The sequence below is a fragment of the Varroa jacobsoni genome, unplaced genomic scaffold (genome assembly GCF_002532875.2).
Source record: "Varroa jacobsoni isolate VJ856 unplaced genomic scaffold, vjacob_1.0 scaffold_855, whole genome shotgun sequence".
Taxonomy (NCBI): domain Eukaryota; kingdom Metazoa; phylum Arthropoda; class Arachnida; order Mesostigmata; family Varroidae; genus Varroa; species Varroa jacobsoni.
Genome location: NW_019213757.1, coordinates 27499 through 50505, shown reverse-complemented (window position 1 = coordinate 50505; position 23007 = coordinate 27499). Strand labels below are relative to the sequence as shown.

The 23007-nt window shown below is 44.8% G+C and overlaps 1 protein-coding gene across 3 annotated transcripts in view; it reads left to right on the top strand.

The window, feature by feature from the left end:
• Positions 1–23007, top strand: part of beta-Spec (spectrin beta chain) — a 36668-nt gene that overhangs the window by 11048 nt on the left and 2613 nt on the right. For 2 of the 3 annotated variants that reach the window (XM_086970071.1, XM_086970072.1), the window contains exons 2-11: positions 12681–13804; positions 13991–16199; positions 16352–18917; positions 19364–19472; positions 19669–19807; positions 19929–20013; positions 20713–20909; positions 21283–21381; positions 22177–22287; positions 22564–22934. In XM_086970071.1, the coding sequence (XP_086826197.1) occupies positions 12873–13804; positions 13991–16199; positions 16352–18917; positions 19364–19472; positions 19669–19807; positions 19929–20013; positions 20713–20909; positions 21283–21381; positions 22177–22287; positions 22564–22934 (6818 nt within the window). In that variant the 5' untranslated portion in view covers positions 12681–12872. The remainder of the gene's footprint in view (positions 1–12680; positions 13805–13990; positions 16200–16351; positions 18918–19363; positions 19473–19668; positions 19808–19928; positions 20014–20712; positions 20910–21282; positions 21382–22176; positions 22288–22563; positions 22935–23007) is intronic. The other variant, XM_086970073.1, reaches the window with a different exon arrangement.

Sequence of the window (23007 nt, the reverse complement as noted above, 5' to 3'; positions counted from 1 at the left end):
GATACAATTAGGACATTTGCGGAATGCATATGATGCTGGTTGGAATGACTGATACAAGCTGTTTCAATCCGAGAAGTATTACCTATGAACTGAGTCGATGTTGAGGCTCGATGCAGAACTTAACCTTAGCAAGGGAATAGATCTGTGAAGCTTAACCGGTGTCGTCCTAAAATCCTGGCCTACTAATAATACCTTTTTGTTTTTTTTGTAGTGAACAATACGCAGCTCGGTGACCACCGACTCATTTGGTTCATTTATATACAGATATGCCAATAGCTAGCGTAATCTCCGCTGCTGCTGTTCTTACTGTCACCTTAATGAACTTGTACCGCCGCGCGACCGCTTGCGTTCTCCTCCATTTCCCAACGAAACATATCAGCATCATTCATATTTTCGGCGGTTTTCTGGTGGTTTATTGTTAATGTGCTACGGTGCAGTCCGCTGATATGGCTCATACACGACTATACGCAAATACTTAACCGAGAAGACATATCGGGCTGACAATAATAATATTATCATCATAATGGAAAAAGAGTTGATATATAGGTTGTAGTAATAGCATCGGTGAAAGTGAAGGCATATGTTTTTTTTTTTTTATCTATAACAGCTTCTGATAATGGTGTCACATATGGAGGGATTGCGTGCTTATTTAACTGGCAAGTTGTTTAATATTCGTCAGTTTCCGCGTCGTCTGCTTCCGTTGATGCTCATATCGGCTTTGCGCTGAGGCTACATTTGATTGGTCTTCCTACTTCGACGCCACAGGTTGAGTGGAATGCGTTTCAGTGATGTCTGCATTTTGCGCATTTGCAGACACGACATTCGTCCCCTTTGTTTATTTTTCCTATTGCCTAAACTTTCCGCTGTATTGTGGGCGCAAAGCATAGAACGCAGACAAAGAGTTCGGGGTGGAGAAATTCTTACTGACAGGCGGCCAGGGACAGCAATTTCTGTTCCACTATTGACGGCGACATCGCTGTTTTTGCCTTACTTTTCCTTCTGTTTGTTAGCGTTTTCTGGATAATTAACTACAGCCGCTACCGTTGTGCCTCTGCGAGATGCTTTGAGCTATGTTCTAGCATGACGCAGGACAATCGGGCAAATAGACCGTTTCTATGGAGCAGGCCGAGCTGTTACTACTGTTATAACGTCAGCGTAGATTTTATTGTTTCCCACAACGGGAGGGCGGCTTGTACAATTTGTCTCACAAACTTGATAAATACGGCGTCCGTCATCATTGCATCAAGTGTACTTTGCTTTCACCTATTCATTAGAATAATTTTTATTAGTCTGTTCATCTGCTTATAGCAAATAGCAGTGCTTACGACGGTAACAACTCTTCAATTAGCAGTGGGTTGTATACGTGAGCTGAGTATACACTTCGACGCGGTGTTGTGATCGATAAGAGCGAGTTCTCGGGACTAACCACGCCCTGTTACGATGCCCGACTTAAAACAGCTCTGAACTGATCACTCAAATCCTGCTGTACTTGGCGGGACCATTAAGGCTACTGCTATTATTACTATGGCAGCAACCGCATTAGTAGAGGTAGCATTAGACTAATAAGTAGGTCATGCCTGTTTCTTCCTCCACCGTTTTCGCTAAGATGTATCGTTCGACAGTCACTCTTGACCAAGATTAGTTTTCTTTACCACCTGCTTGCTTGGGGACATACCGCGGCCCAAGCGCACTGGCCGGTGACTTGCTTGTTTTTAGTGATGGCCATACCGGGTTTTAATCGTTTGGGAAAAACGATGCATTCGGGCGAAGATGCACGATGTGTCACTGGTGCTCATACAGCCGTATGTTGAAGTATGTTGGAGTTCACCCTTAACGGTGACTATTGTGGTGAGAATTTTCGTCGACTCGGTGTGTTCTTGTCGTTGGTTGTTTGCTGTGATCTTATGGTATTTATACTGGCTTGCTTAAATTAACAGTAATAGCAAGAGTAAGGCCTTTAAGTCATAGAAGAAATAACGAAGAAGGTAAAGGGTGAGGACAACTGGGGGTGGTTGTCGGCTGCAACTTCGGCGTCGCTGGTGTTCAGAAAGAATCAACAATTTGTTGTATGCTGCTGAATTCTGGAGTGTTCTTCGCGGAACAATTTCCAGCTTGGTTTTCAGAAAGTTGAAATAGCACGAATAACAACAATCACTAATTTAGAGTCATACATTCTGTCACTGTCACAATACATTCTGTCACAATTCGCAGCAAGCATTACTACCATGATCGAATGGATCTGGCCAAAGAAGATAGCTAGAATTAGGCTTCTTAGCGTGATTTGTATAGACTGAACAGTCTCGCGTATTCACAAGTCATAAATATTTTATTTGACAAAGGCTGATAAACCAAGCTTACGGTATACGTGGGTAAGGGACATGATGCCTTTCCATATGCTGTATTCTACGAGATCGTTTCCAAGCAAAGCTAAACGGTAGCATCAGAATCAATTGTAGATCGTCCTGTCCTGTAGCAACCCGTCCGGGCAATCTGTAGATGCCTGGAGCCGATCGATTCTAAAGCAGATTAGTCTGCGTTAGAATCGATCGGCTTGCATTAGACGCGTACTGACATCAGAAACAAATCTGTACGTACATGGCCGTCATTATATAGTTTTGCATACCAGCTTGGTCGAATCATGATCACCCGTGCACGAATTCGGTTTTCGCTGTATCTATAGAATCTCTAGGAGGGTATCCTGCTGCTGCTGCTGCTGCTGCTGCTGCTGCTGCTGCTGCTGCTGCTGCTGCTGCTGCTGCAGCGTTCACTAAAGCAAAATGTTATTATTAAAATACTGATCGAAATCCATGAGGAGCAGCATGAACGCGGCTGTTGCTAGATGAGTATTATATATGATCCGTTGGAATGGCTGAAACCTGGCACTAATTGGAAATATTAGCGCATTTTTTGTCACAAATAGTACTGGATACCAGAAATGCTGTCAACTGTATGGTATTTGTCAGCTAGTAGCATTGAGCTTTCGTAAATATGAAAGTTCTCCTAGTAATCAGGTGTAAGAACATGCCATGGATTCTATTCATGTCTAAACAAGTGATTATTATTCATATGCTATGTAGCTGACTTGAATTTCTATATGATGACACGTGTCCAGGTATGCCTCTGGCCATAATATCGGTAAACGATAACGACAACTGCGGCCTGCTCTAATCCATCCGTCGGCACTGTCCGTGGAACGTTCCCTAGCTTTGTTATACCTTAATGATGCGTTAGCCCTTATGCTACCGCCGTTTATATGTAATACTGCGCGACATACCGATCGTGGCTGGGAGACCTTGTAGGAGTGTTCTCAAGGACGGAGTATTGCCTTTTGCTAATCTTCTACGGATGATGGTCCTCGAAGAGACCTCCCTGCTGCGCCATTTTATGGTACGTATTAGCAGGAGAACATACTAACAGCGTGTACGTAGATATATTGGCATTCGTGCGGATTGAGCCTTTCTTTCCTGCTCAATGGCTGTAGCTATTCAGCTTCATCGGAGCGCCATTGCGTTAGTTGCAGTGACAGCGTCGTCGTAAACAAAAAAATAACACAAGGTTGAGATGCCTGACGCGAGTATTTAAGCACGACAAACTGATCAGTGATACAGTATATCGTCATGGTGGTTATGGTCTTAACGTGATGGTTTTACGTTCGTAGAATACGGCTCCTATCGACTGGTATCTTCAGCCGATCAAGGACAATCTTCCAGAAACCACTCCATGAAGTCAACAAATGTGTGGCCATGGCGGTCGTGGTTGAGTAGCCGCCATAAAATACGCTGACATCTACTCTTGCCTACGCTGAAGCCTACTGCTTGCGTAGACGTAAGCGATGAGAGCTCGGCACAAACGACCTTCGCTCTCGACTAAGCAGCGCGCCGACGACACAGGGTATGCTCTTCATCATCAAAGTCTCTTGGCTAAACAGCCACTAAGCGAAACCAGCTATTAAAATCGATTCGGATACCTCGCTTGTCAGTCGTTTGTAGTTTACGGTTGGCCAGCCTTGCTATCGCGGCGCCCGCTAGTTCTTCTCTCTCTGTTTTTCTACAACTGCGAGTTGGCGCTGCGTAGAATGGTAAACACACTCATAATAGTCATTATATCGCCACTAGCATACGACTTTCTCTACTGGGCACAAAACGAGCCTGCTTGGCCTGTTAGCTAGAAAATCGAGATAGTAACTTAGTAATAGGCCATGTCTGCTTGCCTTCGACAACGTTATTGTGTAGTGTAGAAAAGGAAAAGGGGATAGTAATGGCTCACCTCTCACTGATAATCGTGATAATGATGACGATAATGATGCTGGCGACGATAAGCTAGAAATGATAGCCAAATCATCAGTATTCTTCGTTTTGGAAAAGGCTTATTGAAAAAACTGATGTGCGTTTTACAAGATTTCATTAGGCAAAAAAAAACCTTCCCTTTTGCCCTAAAGCCAATGTTTGCCTTAATTTTTTAGATATTGCAGTTCGACATATTATCTGTATCCCATACAGTCAATGATTATTTCAAGGTGTTGCGATTGACGCAAAAGGTATTACACAAGAGGTCCATATATGATGTGAATACGGCCACTCTCATGGCTATAATGCGATAGTTTTTGTATCTGACGATCGGTCCGTAAAACGGCTCATTATCTATTTTTACGGCAGTTTAAAATTAGGGAGATCACCATAGAGATAGTTACATATGATCACGTAATTCTGATACCCGCACTGAGACTTCCTGCGACGTATTTAACAAGAAAAACCATAATTTTCTGTTATAATTAGAGCGAATTGGATCGTATATCTACGTGCATTATATTTGACTATGCAGCATCATGGAATTTCTCTATCCGGGTACATCGTATCCAAGCTTCGATAAGTTACGTTAGCTTTACCTAACCGGCTGGCAGTAAAAATAACCAGGGTTAGTAACAGTGTCGATGATATACAAAGTTGAAACAAATTAATTTAAAGCTTGTCGGAAAGGAAACACCATTGTTAAGTGTACATTTTTCTAAATGTTATTTAAGGTATTGGAGATAGTTCATATGGCGGAATAAGCGTTACATTTGAAGCAGACATTCGAGACGGCATTAATGCCAAATGGAATCTCAAAACATGTTATCTCGTTTTATTCATTCATTCTGTAAAAAACAGACCCCGATGAGCCTTGTATGATATGTTTGATCGTATCTGAATCTACTTGGTAATGATACAATAGTGATTCGTTTAGCTATAAACGGTATTATTTTCCAAAAAAACGATTTATATACATTAAGCGTTTATAGACACTAATTTTCGGCTATTTCAAATCTAATGTTCTACCCTCAAGCACAGCAACTTCTGTTCACGCTATTGGCATAGCCCATTTATATGCCTTGCAAACGCATGAAAAGTTCTTTGTACATTTTTCTATTTTAAGGGTTATCTGGCTAAATCTATGTGTTATACTATTGGCTCAGCGTTTGGAATGGATTGGGATTGCTGAGTTATGTGACACAGGTTCACAAGTCCTTTTTCGAGGCCCAAACGGTTGTGCAACTATAACTAATTGTATAAAACGTGACGCTTTCCCCTTTAGTCGATACCGCATCAACGAATGCTAAGTTGACCTTATTGTTTTCGCTAAGGGCGGGAATCGTCCCTAGGAGTCAAACGATAAAAATATCTTGAGTCAATTACGTCACCAAATGCTGATGTAGCAACATTCAGTATTCCCTCAGCAACCTAATTAGCAGAATCATTTACTTAAGCTCATATTTTTAGCATTTATAGGACCGTTTTACGTTCCACCAGCACATAATGTCAAGAAAATGCGTCTTAAAGCCGCTACTCGAACTCCACCGGTCTTTTACCAGAATTTTCAACCGACGATTTTGTTGCGTTTTAATACTGCCATAGCTTGCCATGTTCTAAATGACTCTTGCCTTTCCTCTTCCCTAGCATGCAATGCTGTATCAAGCAGATTTTGGAGTACACCTGGTTTAGGGCGATGCCTATTGACCACTTGCTTCGACCAGGCGACAGAGCCCACCTTCGGCCTTCGGTTGGGAACTCACGTTACTCCACTGTCTCAACAGCACAGGACTGGAATAGACTTTTTCCTCAGACACAATACTTCACTTCCTTTCTCCTTCTGAAAAGTCAACGTGATAACGGGGTACCGATGTAATAGAAGTCCCTCGCGATCGCGATGGTCTTGTTTTTATCTGGATCGTTTTGGACATAAATAAAAAATATTTAACTGTCAAAAAATGATTATCGTTGTTTCATGAATCTTTTTTTATGATTGTTTCGAGCAATACGTATTGTCTAACGCCTTATGTATTCTATGATAGCTAGTTACCAAGATGTGTATCGTCCAGGGATCGAATAGTAGTCGAACATATGTTTCAGTATTTCATTGATAATTATTATTGGTACTATTATCTTTAGTTGATTTGCCTTTTTCATAGTGTGTACAACAGCCTGCCCCAACGTGTTTATCATGAATATCATCAAAAGGCAAGAATTCAGCAAGTACCACGGAATAAAACGAAAATTACTGGTTAATGGCCGTTTAATATTAAGTAAATGGCCTAGACACGCGCGCGTTAGCTAGACAATCGACCACGAAAAGACGACCAAACGTTGTCGCTGCATCCCACGTTCAGCGGATAAGTGAAATTATTATAGTGACAATGACTACGATGCTTCCCAGGGCCGCCATAGTCGCCAAGCTGATTGAGTAAAGCCCTGCCCAACCTTATCTCCATTTGGTTACCCGAGGAGATCTCCAGACTGTACAGCAACAGCAGAAAGCTACAGTCGATTCGATGACGTTTTTTGTTTCTGTCTTCCTGTTTATACCTATGGCTTCATTAGAAGATCGCGGTAAAGCGGGCGATGTTGGGCGGGGTCTCTTAATCGAGAGAACGAACAAGCGAGATTCGTTTTACATGAATGAGAAAGAAGGCAGTCGTTCTGCGAGCGCTGAATGGTGACACCACGGACAAAAGTTCGGATAGCTAGAGCTTTCTATAGCGTTGTAGCTACCGGAGGGTTTGGTCGGTGGTGAACTACGAGGGGACGGAACTAGTGTCGCGGTTTATTTCTATATAAACGTCTCTCAGTTGGCGTTGTTTTATGTCTATTCTGTTTTTAAGCTGAGCTTCTGAGAGTAACATCACTCAGGCTTTTCTATCATTTTATTTAGCTTCGATAACATCTCATTCAGCCAATAGAGTCTGTCATAGGAAGTTATGGTAGTGACGTCACTGAAGTAAGTAGCGTTAAGCTTAGCGCCTTGCGCTTTTCGGAAGCCGGCATGCGTCGAGGGCTTTTTACGTCTAATTAGCTGAGACGGATGTTGCTTCGCTGAACTCAGTCTCGCTTCGTAACGTTTGTCGAAACAGGTTAATCCAGTGAAATATTAGCTTTTCTGAGTTTTTATAATTTGAAGTATGCCGACTTCAGTATATAGTTGATATGCTTCATCCTGAAATAGTCGATCAGTAAAAATTGTTGTGTGTGTATGCATGTGCGTGGTGTTAGTCATTCTACCTAATCAATACCTACTAAGACTAACTATCCCGGTTGTTGATATGATGTCGTACTGATAGTCATGGCATTGCATTGTATAAAAAAACTGTCTCGCTGAGCCTCAGCAAAACAGCTTTCATTTAAATTACTCTGATTATTTGGTGTTGAAAATGCGAATATTCTTATAGGTAACCATTTGATACAACTAAATCAAATCGTAGGTTAATAGTACAGGCTTTTGTGAACGGGTTTGTGATTACAGCAGATCTGCTCAGTTTCCCTGTGCCCACGTCTAACTACAAGGATTTAACAGTCCTACGAACTGAGTTCCGTATTTTATTCCGTAGGGCCTCCAGTGCCTGAAGTAAGGGAGGGCACCTCGCACAGTAGCGGCTTGGTCCAACTTGCGTATAGAAATTCACTGCAAAGAGGGTTAGAGATTCACATATAATGACACACCAGTATATTTTCTTAGGTAATACTGAGGAGGCGTACGATTAAGGCGAGGCATGGAGTTCTTTCTACGCTTGCCATTCGCTAATATCATATTGCTTCTACTGTAGCACTGGCATCAAGGACTATTACTTGTAGAGGCACGCCAACAGCGCTAGCTGGTAGTTAATTCTCTTCTAGGAAACCTTTGGGTGCTGCTAGAACAATTGACAAGAGCAACACTTTTTCTCGACTTGAAAGATGGGACAATAGTAAGAAGCGGCTCAATCTGCTTGGGGCCCTTTCATACTCTCACGGGCAGATTCTTAACAGCTCGTGGGAATAGGGAAAAAGCTAGCGACGAAGCGTTCAAACGGTGGAACCGTCCATACCATGTACTTGTTTAAAATAAGGATGCTTCCTCTTGTTTTTGATCCAGCCATTATATCTAATGTTGGTCCTTCTATTTGGTAACATACCATCATAGTCGTGTAAAATATGCCTATAATAGACATAACTATAGAGAGACTCGCAGACTTACAGACGTCTTTCTTCTACGTGAACCATAGCAAAATGCAGTAATTCGTTCGTTGCATCCACTTAAAACTACCTTCGTAGATCGCTGTCAATCGACATAGTCGAGACCGACAGAACGGCGTTGTTTCGTGGAATATCATACGTAGCAAAAAAACGCACCTACTTCATTCTTCCGTCTTTGGTACGCATTACCATCTGCGGACAGATCTAGGCCATCTGCACATAGGTACAATGGTTGCTAACCGTATGGTAAAATATTGGGCTTCCGTTGTATGCAGTTCCATTCCTGAACTAAAGCTATTGTCGTAAATAAATAATGGGTTGTCTGCGCGTGTTGATTAACCCACCATTAATTAGCCAGCCATGTAACCCATTTTTGGCTTGGTTATGAGACTCATTCTTTACGTATAGCACTATTTGTCACGATGTCATTAGAGTTGATCGATTTCGCACAGCTAGATAATTCGGATTTGTCGGATTGCAGTATAAAATAATAACAATAACAACACCGACAAGGATAAGAAGTGCGGATAAAGTTGGCCAAAGGCAGCATCCGCGCCCGGCGCTGACGCACTAGCTCCACTAACGCACTTTAGGCTGTATTCGCTGCAAGGAAGAGTAGGTGGATAGCTATGTACAGCGGTAGCTTTATACGAGAGTTTACCAAGGCCATTGAAGTATTTAGTAGCAAGTGAGACGGTTGCTAAAAATGCGTAACCTGGTAAGGATATATGAACGTGAGAATACATCTTCTGATCTTCGCGTCGTCAAGGTTACCCAACCAGTAAGATAGCGAGCGGGCCAAACGTGCAAGACGGTAGTGGGCGTTCAGTATGGACCCTAGGTACTATGTCCACATGGGTGCCTCTTATTAAGTGGTGAATCTCCGGCGTGTGCCGGCAAGAACTGTATTTTGTCTCACAGGTTTGAAAAAGAGCTACACGAGTAGGGCGTATTGCGCGTCGTGCGTCCTGTCTGCATACTAACGCCTACACAGGCCAGTAATTATATTAGGATGTTTACAAAGAGAAATCGCTGCTGGTAGCAGTTTAGGTGTAACTAACGAGATTATTTGAACTTCACTACTTTAAGTAATGCAGTTCAGCTGTAAAGCTGAATTTAAAATTAGAAGTGAGAGTTCAATTTTGCTTTAGGGCAGGAATCGGCAAGACTTTAACAATGTTTAACTTTACAACGCACTGGTTTGGTGGCACAGTGCCGCAGAGTAATTAATCGTATGGGCTAAATAGTACAACAAAAGAGCATGGTAGGATTGAGTATAACCCTAGATTGAAATCAATGAATGACAACAAATCAGCAGCACATATGCTGATTGATTTAAAAAGATTCAGATTATTGTATGTCGATTATAACCAGATCATTTTATTTCTATCTCCGGTTAAAGCGTGCCCCATGCCGGGAACAATTGTCTCGTAGTGACGGCTAAGTCCAACGTAATGCGAAAAATCTCTTCGCTCCTCTTGCGTTACGGGAAATTTCGAAAAACTTCGCCTACTCGCAAGTCTCAAGTGGACCTAACTCGTGAGTATACAAAAGAAGGGGAAGAATCGTTATATTTTCACTTTTTCTCTTTCTCATGTAGAAGAAAGGGAAATTTCAAGCGGTGTCTTGAAAACGCTGCTATCACTGGTATCATCATGTCTACCGTTAGTGCCACTGAATGGCTGCGGTATGCTTGGCGCCAACTATATCAGCTCATCAAAATCATCGTCGCCATAAACTAAAATTAGAGCTTTGTAGAGCAGAGTCACGCTAATCTCTAAATATTGTTTCCACGCCTGGCCCTTGTTCCTCTCAGCAGCTATGCTAGCGAAAGAACCGTCATATTTTTTTGGGCAAAGCAATCTGTCTGCCGACAGCTTGTGCGTTGACTAGTTTAAACTGTGAAGTAGGGCATCATGAGAGCCCTCGGGTCTCGGTCTCGAGTAACGGGCATACTTGTGGCAGGTTAGTTCTAATAGTGTTTACTAGCTTGTGAGCTTAGGCATGAAATCACTTTAGTTCGTTTCTTGGGCCTGGTGGTGCTAGCCAGGATATGAAGCGAATGGAAAAAAACAGGAATGATTATTTATGCGGTCCACCTATTCTTCTCGCATTGATGTACTACAGCTACAGCATACATGGTTAGGCTGGGTTGTCAATTCACCGGAAGGGACTTGTTGCCTTGCCTACACTGGGAGAAAAAAGGGTGCAGAGCTTGGACACGAATTAAAGGGGCCATATATACACCAGACCATAACCTTTCACCCATATGCTAGTACCAATGACATCATCCGTGATGGATATTTTGGCTGTCAACTGGGGACCCTATATGAACCCTATGGTCTGAAAAGAGCGCTTCAAAGATATAAAAACGTGGTCTGGCCTTGTGATCTGCTCGTGATGTCATAGGCGGTCAGAAGGGGCGCCATCCGGGGGCATTACCGCGGGACGTTTGACCCCCTGAAAACCTACGAGCTATGACGGTTCGCCGAACAAGATGGCTGCAGGAATATTTCTTCGATCCTATTCGCGGCTCCGGTGCATTCAACGGTTACACTGTTGGGTGTGGCTATGTGGGGAGCACGCGACTCCGGCCAAGGACCTCTAGCAGCTCGGGAAGGCAATGCCGGAGGACATGAGTTCTGTTCACTTTGAACCACCCCACCGCAACCCCCAATAATGACGATGCCCGCAAGCCGATTGAGTATGCTTCGTCTGAAGGTAGTTGGTTCATATATTATTATATTAGGACATCAAAGTGAGGCCGTAAAAGCAAAAAAGATTTAAGGGTTTCACTTTTTTTTAAATGTTTGACCGGATTATTTTAGTGAAAATGTGTCCTGTCTTTCGATACAATTGCCTTTCATCTGTACGTTACACATCCTTATTGGCAGAGTCTTAAAGCAATTCAACGCTCCTGTTAGAGCTAATGCTAGATTTATACGCATTTGTCTAGCTGGTTAGTTGATGTGTTACTCTCATAAACTTGCATTTAAGATACCTGTTATGAAAAGGTACAATTATGACATCGTTGATGGCTGGCAGCTACGTTTAGTCATGTATGGATGGTTATTATTAATGCCAATAATAATATGAACTCAAATATGGCAAACTATCCGATACGCGGTTGTTGTATAACAGAGGCTAAGCGGCACCAATGGTTCTGCCGGTCGTTTCGAGCTGGGACTAGACTGGTACCCTTCAGTACTGGTTTTCCTCGATCCCGTCAAGCTGGAAGGTACTCGACGATCTGTAACCGTTTCGGTGAATTCTACGTATTTGCTTCCACCGCTCATAGACAGATCCATTATTAATGCCCGTCCTTGAAGCCATTGTTTAGCTCATTCTTGTCTGTTGTTAGCCTGCGGAAACAAAGATTAGCAATAACGTGAAAACACCAAGGCCTCGCAATACGTCTAAAGATAATAATAAGGCAAGAGAGAAAGAGAAAATGTATGTTTAGACTAAGTGTTGTCGTATGGCAATGTAGTAAAAACCCGAACTGCTTGAAATTCAGTAGCGTGTGCAAGCTAATCGTGCAGACACTTTTTTCGATAGGTGAAATTTCGCATCCACACTGAGTTCTACACATTCGTAGATATTTGTCGTGAAGCTTGGCATCGATCAGACGTTTCACTGCGTACGTACAATGATAGTCAATGCCGCCTGCTGCTGACACTGAAGAGCAAAGCACGATAGTCAAAGATGTCTATATACAGTGACAACTACATACCCCAAATCGACGGCCATCTTCCTTAGATGCTGTAGGCTACTTGACATATGCTGTAAATTGTTGCCTAATAATGATTTCCTAAAGTGGGTTGTCTTGATTTGATTGGTGATTATTTCTTCGAGTAGCAATAATCATAATAAGCGTGATAGGAGTGAACATCGGCATCTATGTTGAATAAATAGTAATGAGTACTCGATACTGGAGAAGATGACCAACCTCCCTCTTCATTGTTATCTTTCTTATCGAAGTACTCTATCTAAATTATTGCACTTCGAAATAGAATATAGGCTTACAACAGAACCGATTCCATGCAAATTTAAGTTCTCAAGCACAGCATAGCCATGACATCATGAACCCCGTATACCCTCGGCTTGTTCAACAACACCAAACTATTTAATTAAGGTTATTGCTTTAACTACGAATCAACTTGTTGTGCATCTGCCCTGAATCTTGTTGCATTGCAGACATTTTGGATGAATTGCGTGCCTGTACGAAAAGAGTTTATTGTTGCAACCTGATTGTTCTTCATATGCCGAACGGACCGAGCCGCTTGAAGTGCCCCGATCGAAGTTGAGGTAAAGGGTTTAGGAACAGCGCGACGACGGAGATCCCGAGTCGGCAGAACACCGGGGGCCTCGAGCGCGCTCAGCCGCAAAATGACGACAGACATTTCGATACGATGGGACCCTGCGTCTAATCAGCCGCAGGATGGTGTTGAGGACTACGATTACGACGGGGGCAACTCCTCCTCGAGGCTCTTCGAACGCCAGCGAATTAAAGCGCTCGCTGAAGAGCGTGAGGTTGTACAGACGAAAACGTTCTGCAAATGGGTCAACTCGCATCTCGTGCGAGCAAACTGCCGCATCTCTGATCTCATGATTGATATGCGGGACGGAAAGATGCTCATCAAGCTACTCGAGATCTTGTCAGGCGAGCGTCTGCCACGACCCACCAAAGGTAAGATGAAGATTCATTGTCTGGAGAACGTTGAAAAAGCACTGCAATTTCTAAAAGATCAGCGGGTGCAGTTTGAGAACTTGGGCGCACACGACGTGGTCGACGGCAATCCACGCCTGACTCTCGGTCTTATCTGGACCATCATTCTACGGTTCCAAATTCAGGACATCACTATCGAACAGGTCGACAACCAAGAGACAAAGTCAGCCAAGGATGCCCTTCTACTTTGGTGCCAGATGAAGACCGCAGGCTATCCAAATGTGAACGTCAGAAATTTCACCACCTCGTGGCGAGATGGCCTAGCATTTAATGCTCTTATCCATAAACATCGATCGGATCTTATTCATTTTGACAAATTGTCGAAATCAAATGCCATCTACAACTTGAATAACGCGTTTAATGTAGCCGAAGACAAGCTTGGTCTGACGAAGCTGCTTGATGCTGAAGACGTGTTTGTGGAGCAGCCTGATGAGAAGTCTATTATAACCTACGTGGTAACCTATTACCACTACTTCTCGAAGATGAAGCAGGATACCGTACATGGACGTCGTATCGGTAAAGCAGTTGGTAATGCCATGGAAAATGAAGACCTTATCGACAAATACGAAAGGCTTACCTCCGATTTGCTCAGGTGTGTACATTAACTGTGCTTATAATCATTATTACAGGGGATATCCACTAAGTAATTTGTATGATCGTTTTATATTAATAGAAATATATTTAATATTGATAACAATTGGTCCCAAACAAACAAACCGAGATATCGTCGTCTTGAAACAATAGTAACAGAACGATATTTGCCCATATTTTGTTGTAGGTGGATCGAACAGACGATCGCCATTCTCGGCGATCGAAACTTTGCCAACTCCCTCCAAGGCGTCCAACAGCAGCTGGCCCAGTTCAGCCAGTATCGCACTGCTGAAAAGCCCAGCAAGTTTATCGAGAAAAGCAACCTTGAGGTACTCCTGTTCACGATACAGAGTAAGATGCGGGCCAATAATCAAAAGCCCTATCTGGCTAAGGAGGGCAAAATGATCTCTGACATCAATAAAGCCTGGGAGCAGCTAGAGAAGGCAGAGCACGAGCGCGAATTAGCGCTCCGAGAGGAGCTTATTCGTCAGGAGAAGCTCGAACAACTTGCGGCCCGATTCGACCGTAAGGCCGGCATGCGAGAAACATGGCTCAGTGAGAATCAGAGACTCGTGTCGCAGGATAACTTTGGTGGAGATCTCGCTTCGGTCGAGGCTGCTGCTAAGAAACATGAAGCCATCGAAACCGATATTCTCGCTTACGAGGAGCGTGTCCAGGCTGTTGTCGCGGTTGCGCAAGAGCTTGAGGCCGAAAACTATCATGATATTGATCGTATCAACGCACGTAAGAACAACGTTCTGCGATTATGGAACTTCCTACTTGAATTACTGCGCGCTCGCCGGCAACGCCTTCAAGCCTGCATCGGTCTGCAGCAGACATTCCAGGAAATTCTCTACATTTTGGACGCGATGGAGGACCTCAAAAAGTCTCTAACCACTACTGATCTAGGAAAGCACCTTATGAGTGTACAAGATCTCCTCCAGAAGCATTCGCTTGTCGAGGCCGACATCAACGTGCTAGGAGAACGCGTCCGCTCTGTGGTAAACAATTGCCAACGTTTCCTTGGTGACCAGGAGGGCGATTTTCGTCCCGCGGAGCCCGACCAGGTACAGAAGCGTATCAATCATCTGGAGAGTGCCTATTCTGAGCTGATGCAGCTGGCCTTGCAGCGCCGTCAACAACTCGAGCAAAGCAAGCGTCTTTGCCAATTCTTCTGGGACATGGCCGAGGAGGAAGCGTGGATCAAGGAGAAAGAGCAGATTCTTTCTTCCATGGAGATTGGTCACGATCTCCACATGGTCCACCTACTGATTAGTAAGAACAAGGCGATGGAGAACGAGCTCGCTATGCATGAACAGCAGCTAGTTAATTGCATCCAGTCCGGCAAGGAACTCATCGCTGAGCAGCCGCCAGGCCAAACTGGCAAAATCGAACAGCGAATCCAACAGGTTCAAGACTCGTGGGATAAGCTCAAGGAACTTGAAGCACTTCGTGCCAAACGACTCAACCAGGCAGTGGCCTATCACCAGTTCTTCACTGACGCGGACGACGTCGACACATGGATGTTGGATACGTTGCGTGTCGTTTCATCTGAAGACGTTGGTCGGGATGAGGCTAATGTGCAATCGCTTCTGAAGAAGCACAAGGACGTCAACGATGACCTGAAAAAATACACTGCCGTTATCGACCAACTACACCAACAGGCTGGCCAGCTTGGCGAGCAGTACCGCGAGTCGCCTGAGGTGCTCGAGAGACTCGGTAGCATCGATCGTCGTTACAAGGAACTGCTCGAGCTCGCTCAGCTGCGGAAGCAGCGGCTGCTCGACGCCCTCTCACTCTACAAGCTTTTCAACGAAGCCGATGGTGTTGAGCAGTGGATCGTCGAGAAGGAGAAGATGCTCCAGAGCATGCGCATGACAAAGGACATGGAGGACCTCGAGGTAATGAAGCACCGCTTCCAGGGTTTCCAGGGTGAGATGAACAACAATGCGTCACGTGTGGCTGTTGTCAAGCAGCTGGCTAAGCAGCTGCTACAAGTGGAGCACCCGAACTCACACGAAATTCAGCAGCGCCAGAACCAGCTCAACCATCAATGGGGAGTCTTGCGCCAGATGGCCGAGAAGAAGCGCGACGAGATTGACCAGGCTCATGGCACACAGACGTTCTATATCGAGTGTCGCGAGACCATTACCTGGATAGAGGAGAAGACCAAACTCATCCAGGCTACCGAGGACCTGGGCGACGATCTTACTGGTATTATGACGCTACAGAGGCGACTCAGCGGCATGGAGCGCGATCTTGGTGCCATACAGGCAAAGCTGGACTCGCTCGACAAGGAAGCCGACAGGATCAAGGCTGATCAGTCCGAGGAGGCGCAAACTATTCAAGAAAAAATTGTCCAGATCCAACATACCTGGGAGCAGCTCACCCAACTGGTAAGTAGATTAGCTGCATCTACAAGAGCGTTCTCTTGATACTCAACGTTTGTATACATATCGGAAATCCAGTATTACTAATTTCCGAGTAATTTTCGTTGCATATAAATTTCATGTTCATTAATATGCCTGACTTTTCGTTTGCACTTCAGCTCAAAGAGCGTGACGCCAAGCTGGAGGAGGCCGGCGACCTACACCGCTTTCTCCGCGACCTGGACCACTTCCAGGCATGGCTTACAAAAACGCAAACAGACATTGCCTCCGAAGAGATACCCTCCGATGTTACACAGGCCGAAAGACTGCTCTCGCAGCACCAGGCAATCCGCGATGAGATTGATAACTACACCGAGGATTATCACAAGATGATGGAGTACGGTGAACGCATCACCCAGGGTCAAACTGACGATCCGCAATACATGTTCCTGCGAGAACGTCTCAAGGCATTGCAGGACGGCTGGAACGAGCTCAAACAGATGTGGGAGAACCGTCAACATCTACTAACGCAGAACGTACACTTGCAAATTTTCCTTCGAGACGCTCGCCAAGCCGACATCCTGCTCAACCAGCAAGACAATGCACTGGCCAAAGAAGAAACGCCAGCCAATCTCGAGCAGGTAGAGAACATGCTTAAGCGGCATGAGACACTGCTTACCACGATGGACGCCAATGATGAGAAGATTAATGGTGTTGTGCAGTACGGCCGTTCTCTCTGTAATGAGCGGCACTATGGCGCAGATAAAATCGCGAAGAAGTGCGACGAGCTCATCAAGAGACGCGATCAGAACCGCCAGAAAGCAGCCCAGAAGATGGACAGAATCAAGGATCAACTTAGCCTGCAGCAGATCCTTCAAGACTGCGAGGAGTTTGGAAGCTGGGTACAAGAGAAGAATATTTTCGCTCAGGATGAAACGTATAGGTCAGCGAAGACTGTGCACAGTAAATGGACTCGCCACCAAGCATTCGAAGCCGAGGTCCAATCTAATAAGGATCGCCTCTATCAAGTAGAACAAGCTGCAAAAGCTTTGCTTGCTGAAAAACCCGAATTAGCTCCTATAATCGAACCGAAGCTTGCCGAACTAAACTCGCAGTTTGAAAATCTCGAGGAAACTACCCGCGACAAGGGCGTTAAACTATTCGACGCTAATCGGCAAGTCCTTTATGAACAAACTTGCGATGATATCGACACTTGGATCACCGATCTCGAGAACCAGGTGCTTACCGCCGAAACCGGGCAGGATCTGACCTCGGTAAATCTGATCCTACAGAGACAGCAGGCTATTGAAGACCAGATGGCGCAGAAGGCCAGACAGGTGGATGAATTAGAAAACCAGGCCGACTACCTGCAAAAGATGGATCCCGAAAAGACCGACGAGATTAAAGCTAAGAAAGCCCAGGTCGAGGAGAGATTCGCGAAGCTCAAGCAACCACTTATCGAGCGGAAGCAACAGATTCTCCGCAAAAAAGAGGCATTCCAGTTCCGGCGTGACATCGAAGATGAGAAGCTGTGGATCGCTGAGAAGATGCCTCTGGCCACCAGCGATGATCTGGGCAATTCGCTTTTCTCCGTTCAGATGCTCAAGAAAAAGCAGCAGAGCTTAAAGAATGAAATCGATAACCATCAGCCTCGAATCGATACAATCGTCTCAAACGGTCGAAAACTCATTGGTGAAGGTCACGAGGACTCGGCGGAGTTCGAAGGACTTATTGAGGAACTTTTGCAGCGATGGAGGGAACTCCAGGACGCTATCGAAAAACGCAAGCAGAGGCTGCTCGAATCAGAGAAGGCTCAACAATACTATTTTGATGCGTGCGAAGCTGAGGTCTGGATGAGCGAACAGGAGCTGTACATGATGGTTGAAGATAAGGGCAAGGATGAGATCAGTGCACACAATCTCATGAAGAAACAGGCCAACCTTGAACAGGCAGTTGAAGATTACGCAGCGACAGTTCGTGCGCTCGGAGAGACGGCGTCGCGGTTGATTGCCGAAAAGCACCCGCAGTCTGAACAGATTGCGGTAAGACAATCGAAGGTAGACAAGTTATATGCTGGCCTTAAAGATCTGGCCGGAGAGCGACGAGGTAAACTTAACGAGGCCCTGAAGCTGTTCGGTTTGAGTAGGGACATCGACGACCTAATGCAATGGATCGCAGAACGCGAGGTTGTTGCCGGCTCTCAGGAACTGGGTCAAGATTACGAACACGTGACCAACCTCAGGGAACGTTTCAAGGCCTTTCGGGATGAGACCCTCGCCAGCGGTAACGAAAGAGTGGATAAAGCTAACGTTCAATGCGACCAGCAAATTAATCAGGGCCACTCAGACAGCGCAACGATTGCGCAATGGAAAGACTCGGTCAATGAGGCATGGGCCGACCTCCAAGAACTCATGGAGACCCGATCACAGGTTCTCAAGGCTTTCTGGGAGCTGCACAAGTGGTTCCACGACTGCCGTGATGTGCTGAGCCGTATCGTAGAGAAGCAGCAGTGCCTGTCGGATGAGCTGGGCCGGGACGCGATCTCGGTGCAGCGGCTGCAGAGGAGGCATCTGAACTTCGAGAACGACCTGCAAACCCTTGGCTCCAACGTACAACAGATTCAGGCCGAGGGGGCGCGGCTCCAAGCGGCGTTTGCGGGCGAGAGAGAGCGCGAGATTGTTGCCAGAGAGCACGAAGTTGCACAGGCGTGGCAAAAGCTGCTTAGCATGTGCGAAGCGAGACGAGGTAAGAAACGACGGCTGAGAGCTTAGACCCCCTTAGAGTTAGTCCAGGTTCGAATTTTTGATCCTTCAGCAGGAATACTTGTTTAATCCTTTCTTGGACAGCTTAATCCCTATAAATTTTTGATATTGAGCCTCGCGCTCAAATGGGTCTTTGAAAGAGTTCTAAAAGCGGGAGGTACCGAGATGTGTTGCAGAGGACGCAGCTGAAAGTCAATTATAAGGGATGTTTTTTGGGCCCTTTGAGCCCTAGAGGCGCCTAAGGTAGTTACGGAAAGAAAACAAGAAAGGGAAATGTTTTTGTTTGTGTACAGTTTAGGCAAGCCTTCATAAACCGAGAACTATAGGTCGTGTGATCTGTCAGGGTGCCCTTTAAACGTTGTCGACGGTGCTAATGATGTGGTGTCTTCGTAAAACAGCGAAGAACTGAGACGTGTTCGTTTGTTCTAGGCAAACTATCGGATACCGGAGACCTGTTTAGGTTCCTGCACATGTGTCGTGACCTTCAGCTTTGGATGGAGGATATTGTCAGACAGATGAACACGTCAGAGAAACCAAGGTACTTGTGATTAGCATTTTGTTTAGTAATATCACACGATCCATTAATATTAAACGGTAGTAACGCAAACCAGCCAATAATCTGTAATGCTTTGTATGATGTGCTGTCAGTAAGGTGGACAATTCGACTCCTTAGCCGCAGGTCTTGAATTAAACTATTATTATTTATGTTTTATTGGTTAAATTCCGACTAATAGGGACGTATCGGGTGTGGAGCTGCTGATGAACAACCACCAGAGTTTGAAGGCGGAGATCGACGCGCGCGAAGACAACATGCAAGCTTGCGTTACACTTGGGCAGGAGCTGCTCGCCAGGAACCACTATGCCTCGGGAGAGGTATACAAGCCGGTTCCTACCCACAGCATTATATATTGAATGTTACATTATTATAAAATAATTGGAAAAAATTAATCAAAGCTGTTCATCAATGGATAATGAACCATCGTTCGCTTTGCAGATTAAGGAGAAGCTGTTGGCCCTGACCAATCAACGATCAGCAATGATGGATCGATGGGAAGAACGCTGGGAGCACTTGCAGCTCAGTAAGTGTCGTTAGGTAGTGGCGACAGCGACCGTAACAACACACCTTACGTCTCCCTTGACCAGTAATGTCAAGTCTAGGGGTCATAAAGTCAATGTGTTAGTGATACAGAAAACCGGATGTCCGACAAACGATGGAAAGAAACATTGCATATAGTACTTCACCTCAAAGGCTGACACTCCACAATGTAGGTCCGCCCTTTGCGGATTTCGGCGGGAGAACGGGAAGGGTCAACTTAAACCGTGGACTTCTTCCTCGATGACCCTCGTAGTAATATCTCACGGCGCAGATTCGGGTTGATTCACTACAGAGGGTATAGACCCACAAGTTTAAACATTGTCTCAGGCTCAGGCGACAGCTCAGGCGGCAGCGAGGCTGGTATTCTTACCCGGTCCTGCATAAGTCAAGCCTCGAACCTGAACACTCGCAAAAGCATTCCTACGAAGACCTTTTCGATAAGAAGGGGCTTTCCAGGGCCGGAAATTGTAACTAGGCACGCCAAGCCAACGTCGGCCAAAAGAAATTCATTATAATGAATGACTTTAGTACAAAATATAACTTAACGAACATAGCAAGAAAAAAGAAAACAAACAAATATTGAGTTTCGGAAGGGATTTCGGTAGTGAATCAGGTCTTATATGCCTTGCATAATAGTAACATTCAATTTGAAGGTTAAACCCGGTTTGTTATTCACTGACAGTTCTTGAGGTGTACCAGTTTGCTCGAGACGCCGCAGTGGCGGAAGCGTGGCTGATAGCACAAGAACCATACCTGCTCAGCCGGGAGTTGGGCCATACAATCGATGAAGTCGACCAACTCATAAAGAAACACGAATCGTTCGAGAAATCCGCGGCTGCCCAAGAAGAGCGCTTCACTGCCCTTGAACGATTGACAACGGTACGTCTCTGTGGCATTTTTATATATAAAGTGTAAAACTGGACTGGGGTTCATAAACGATTAAAGCTGGGCGTTCATTGTATACACGATTCTTCTAGAGCTGTTCAAGGAGTGTTCGTATCTAGGTAATAATTCGAAACTGCCGTCCCGACAAGCGAAAACGATTATGAAGCTGGATTTTTGAAAATAAAATCGTCGTATTGCAGGTTTAAGTCGATTTTAAGGACTCAAGTTGAGGCTATCTTATTATCTAGCTATGGCAATAAGCGATCATTTTTAATATAAGTTGGACATAGTTTATGCATTTCCAACTATAATATACGTATATCATACTGAGGCTGAAATTACTTTGGTTGATTGATTTGATATGAAGCCGGAGGTTCTACATTACACCGGGTCGCTCTTCGACTATGTGGCATTCCGTGAGCTTGATATGCATATGAAGCGGTCGAGCTATTACAACGTCGGAAACGTAAATACCCTGCGTGAATGACAACATTATTAATGCTACTAAAGGGCACCGCAACGATCAGTACTATCTGCTGACGGGCTATCGAATGCTTACTTGAAAATTATTCATAACTATTCGTTGTCGTGCCGATAAGCCTCGTTCAAGGGGTCAGAGACGAGTAAAGTTGCCCCGAGATGCGGTGCTGGAGCGGACAACTTTAGGACAACTTGCGAATAGTAACAGAAATTGTTATAATATTATTAACACTCCAGTTGCAGTAAGAGCATCATCCATTCATATCACCACAACTCTTCGTTGTTCAAGTAAAAAAAAAAGTTATATTACTAATCATCTTTCAGGCCTCCTCCCAGTTCGTTGCTGAAACTATTTAGAAGTTCCGTGTGCGGTGTTGTGTGACTAATGAATTATTTAGACAACTGCTTACCGGTAGTATGGATAAGATTTCTGACCTCACGATCGTTTGGCGAAAGCAGTATCACTATTAACGCTGTCATCATCTTTGGCGCTTGAACATTGGCCGAGTTCTTTCAAATATTCACCCAAACCCACTGTTAGAAAGCGTTTCTATAGGTGCTGGCAAATCAGATATGCGCTAAGGATTAATTTCCCGCAAAAAATTTCCTTCGTCTTGCTATGAGCATTAGTGGCAAGCAATGGAGGGCATCAACTATAGCCCCTTTCACAGAGCAGCTTTAGAGATAATTCAGCTTATTGTTTGTCAGATTTGATACGCATTGTGAACAAAACACTAACGTTATCAATGAAAAAATCTTGTCCATTATCGGACGTTTGCAGTTTGAGTTGAAGGAGCAGAGGCGACTACAAGAAGATCGAGACCGACGACTGCGTGAAGAGCAACGCGAGGCCGAAGAACGAGCCGCCGCTGAAAAAGCCCGTGCCGAGAAGGTAATGACTTTGTGCTATTTGATTTCCCGGAAGACAACGCCAACGTATGGTATAAAGAGGATGGTATTGCTCACTACTTGTTATGTGATAGAGTAGAACTAATATAATGTGCATATATTAGAATAATTTGTTTATAATATAACTAACTAACGGCATACTAATATTATCATAGACGCAGTATTTGCACGAAACTTCAGGTATGATAGAATTAGGGAAAGAAGTCCTTTAATATTAGTTTTCAGTCGTTAAAGATAACATTGTTACTATCCTCTTTAGGATACCACGGATGCTGCGAAAGCTCGCGCCGCCGAGCAGGCGAAGCTGGAACAGCGAGTCGCGGCAGCCTCTCTCGGAGCGACCGCGGGCACTGCTGGAAGTCAGGATGAGTACCTTCAAGAGGGCGCGTTGATGCGTAAACAGGAATGGGAATCAACAACAAAGAAAGCTGCAAACCGTTCATGGGAAAAGGTCTACCTAGGCCTAAAGGCCAGCCCGGCTGTCCAGCAAATAGGTTGCTATAAGGACGCCAAACACATGAAGGCTGAACCGTTCAACTATTTCAAGGGTGAGCAGCCGATCGTTCTAACACAGGCCTCCGTCGAAGTTGCGTCGGACTACAAAAAGAAGAAGCACGTATTCCGTCTGAAGTAAGTGTGCCTCTGCGTGAACTTATTCGAGCTAAGCTGCTGATTAACATAACTATTTACTGGGAAGAAATTG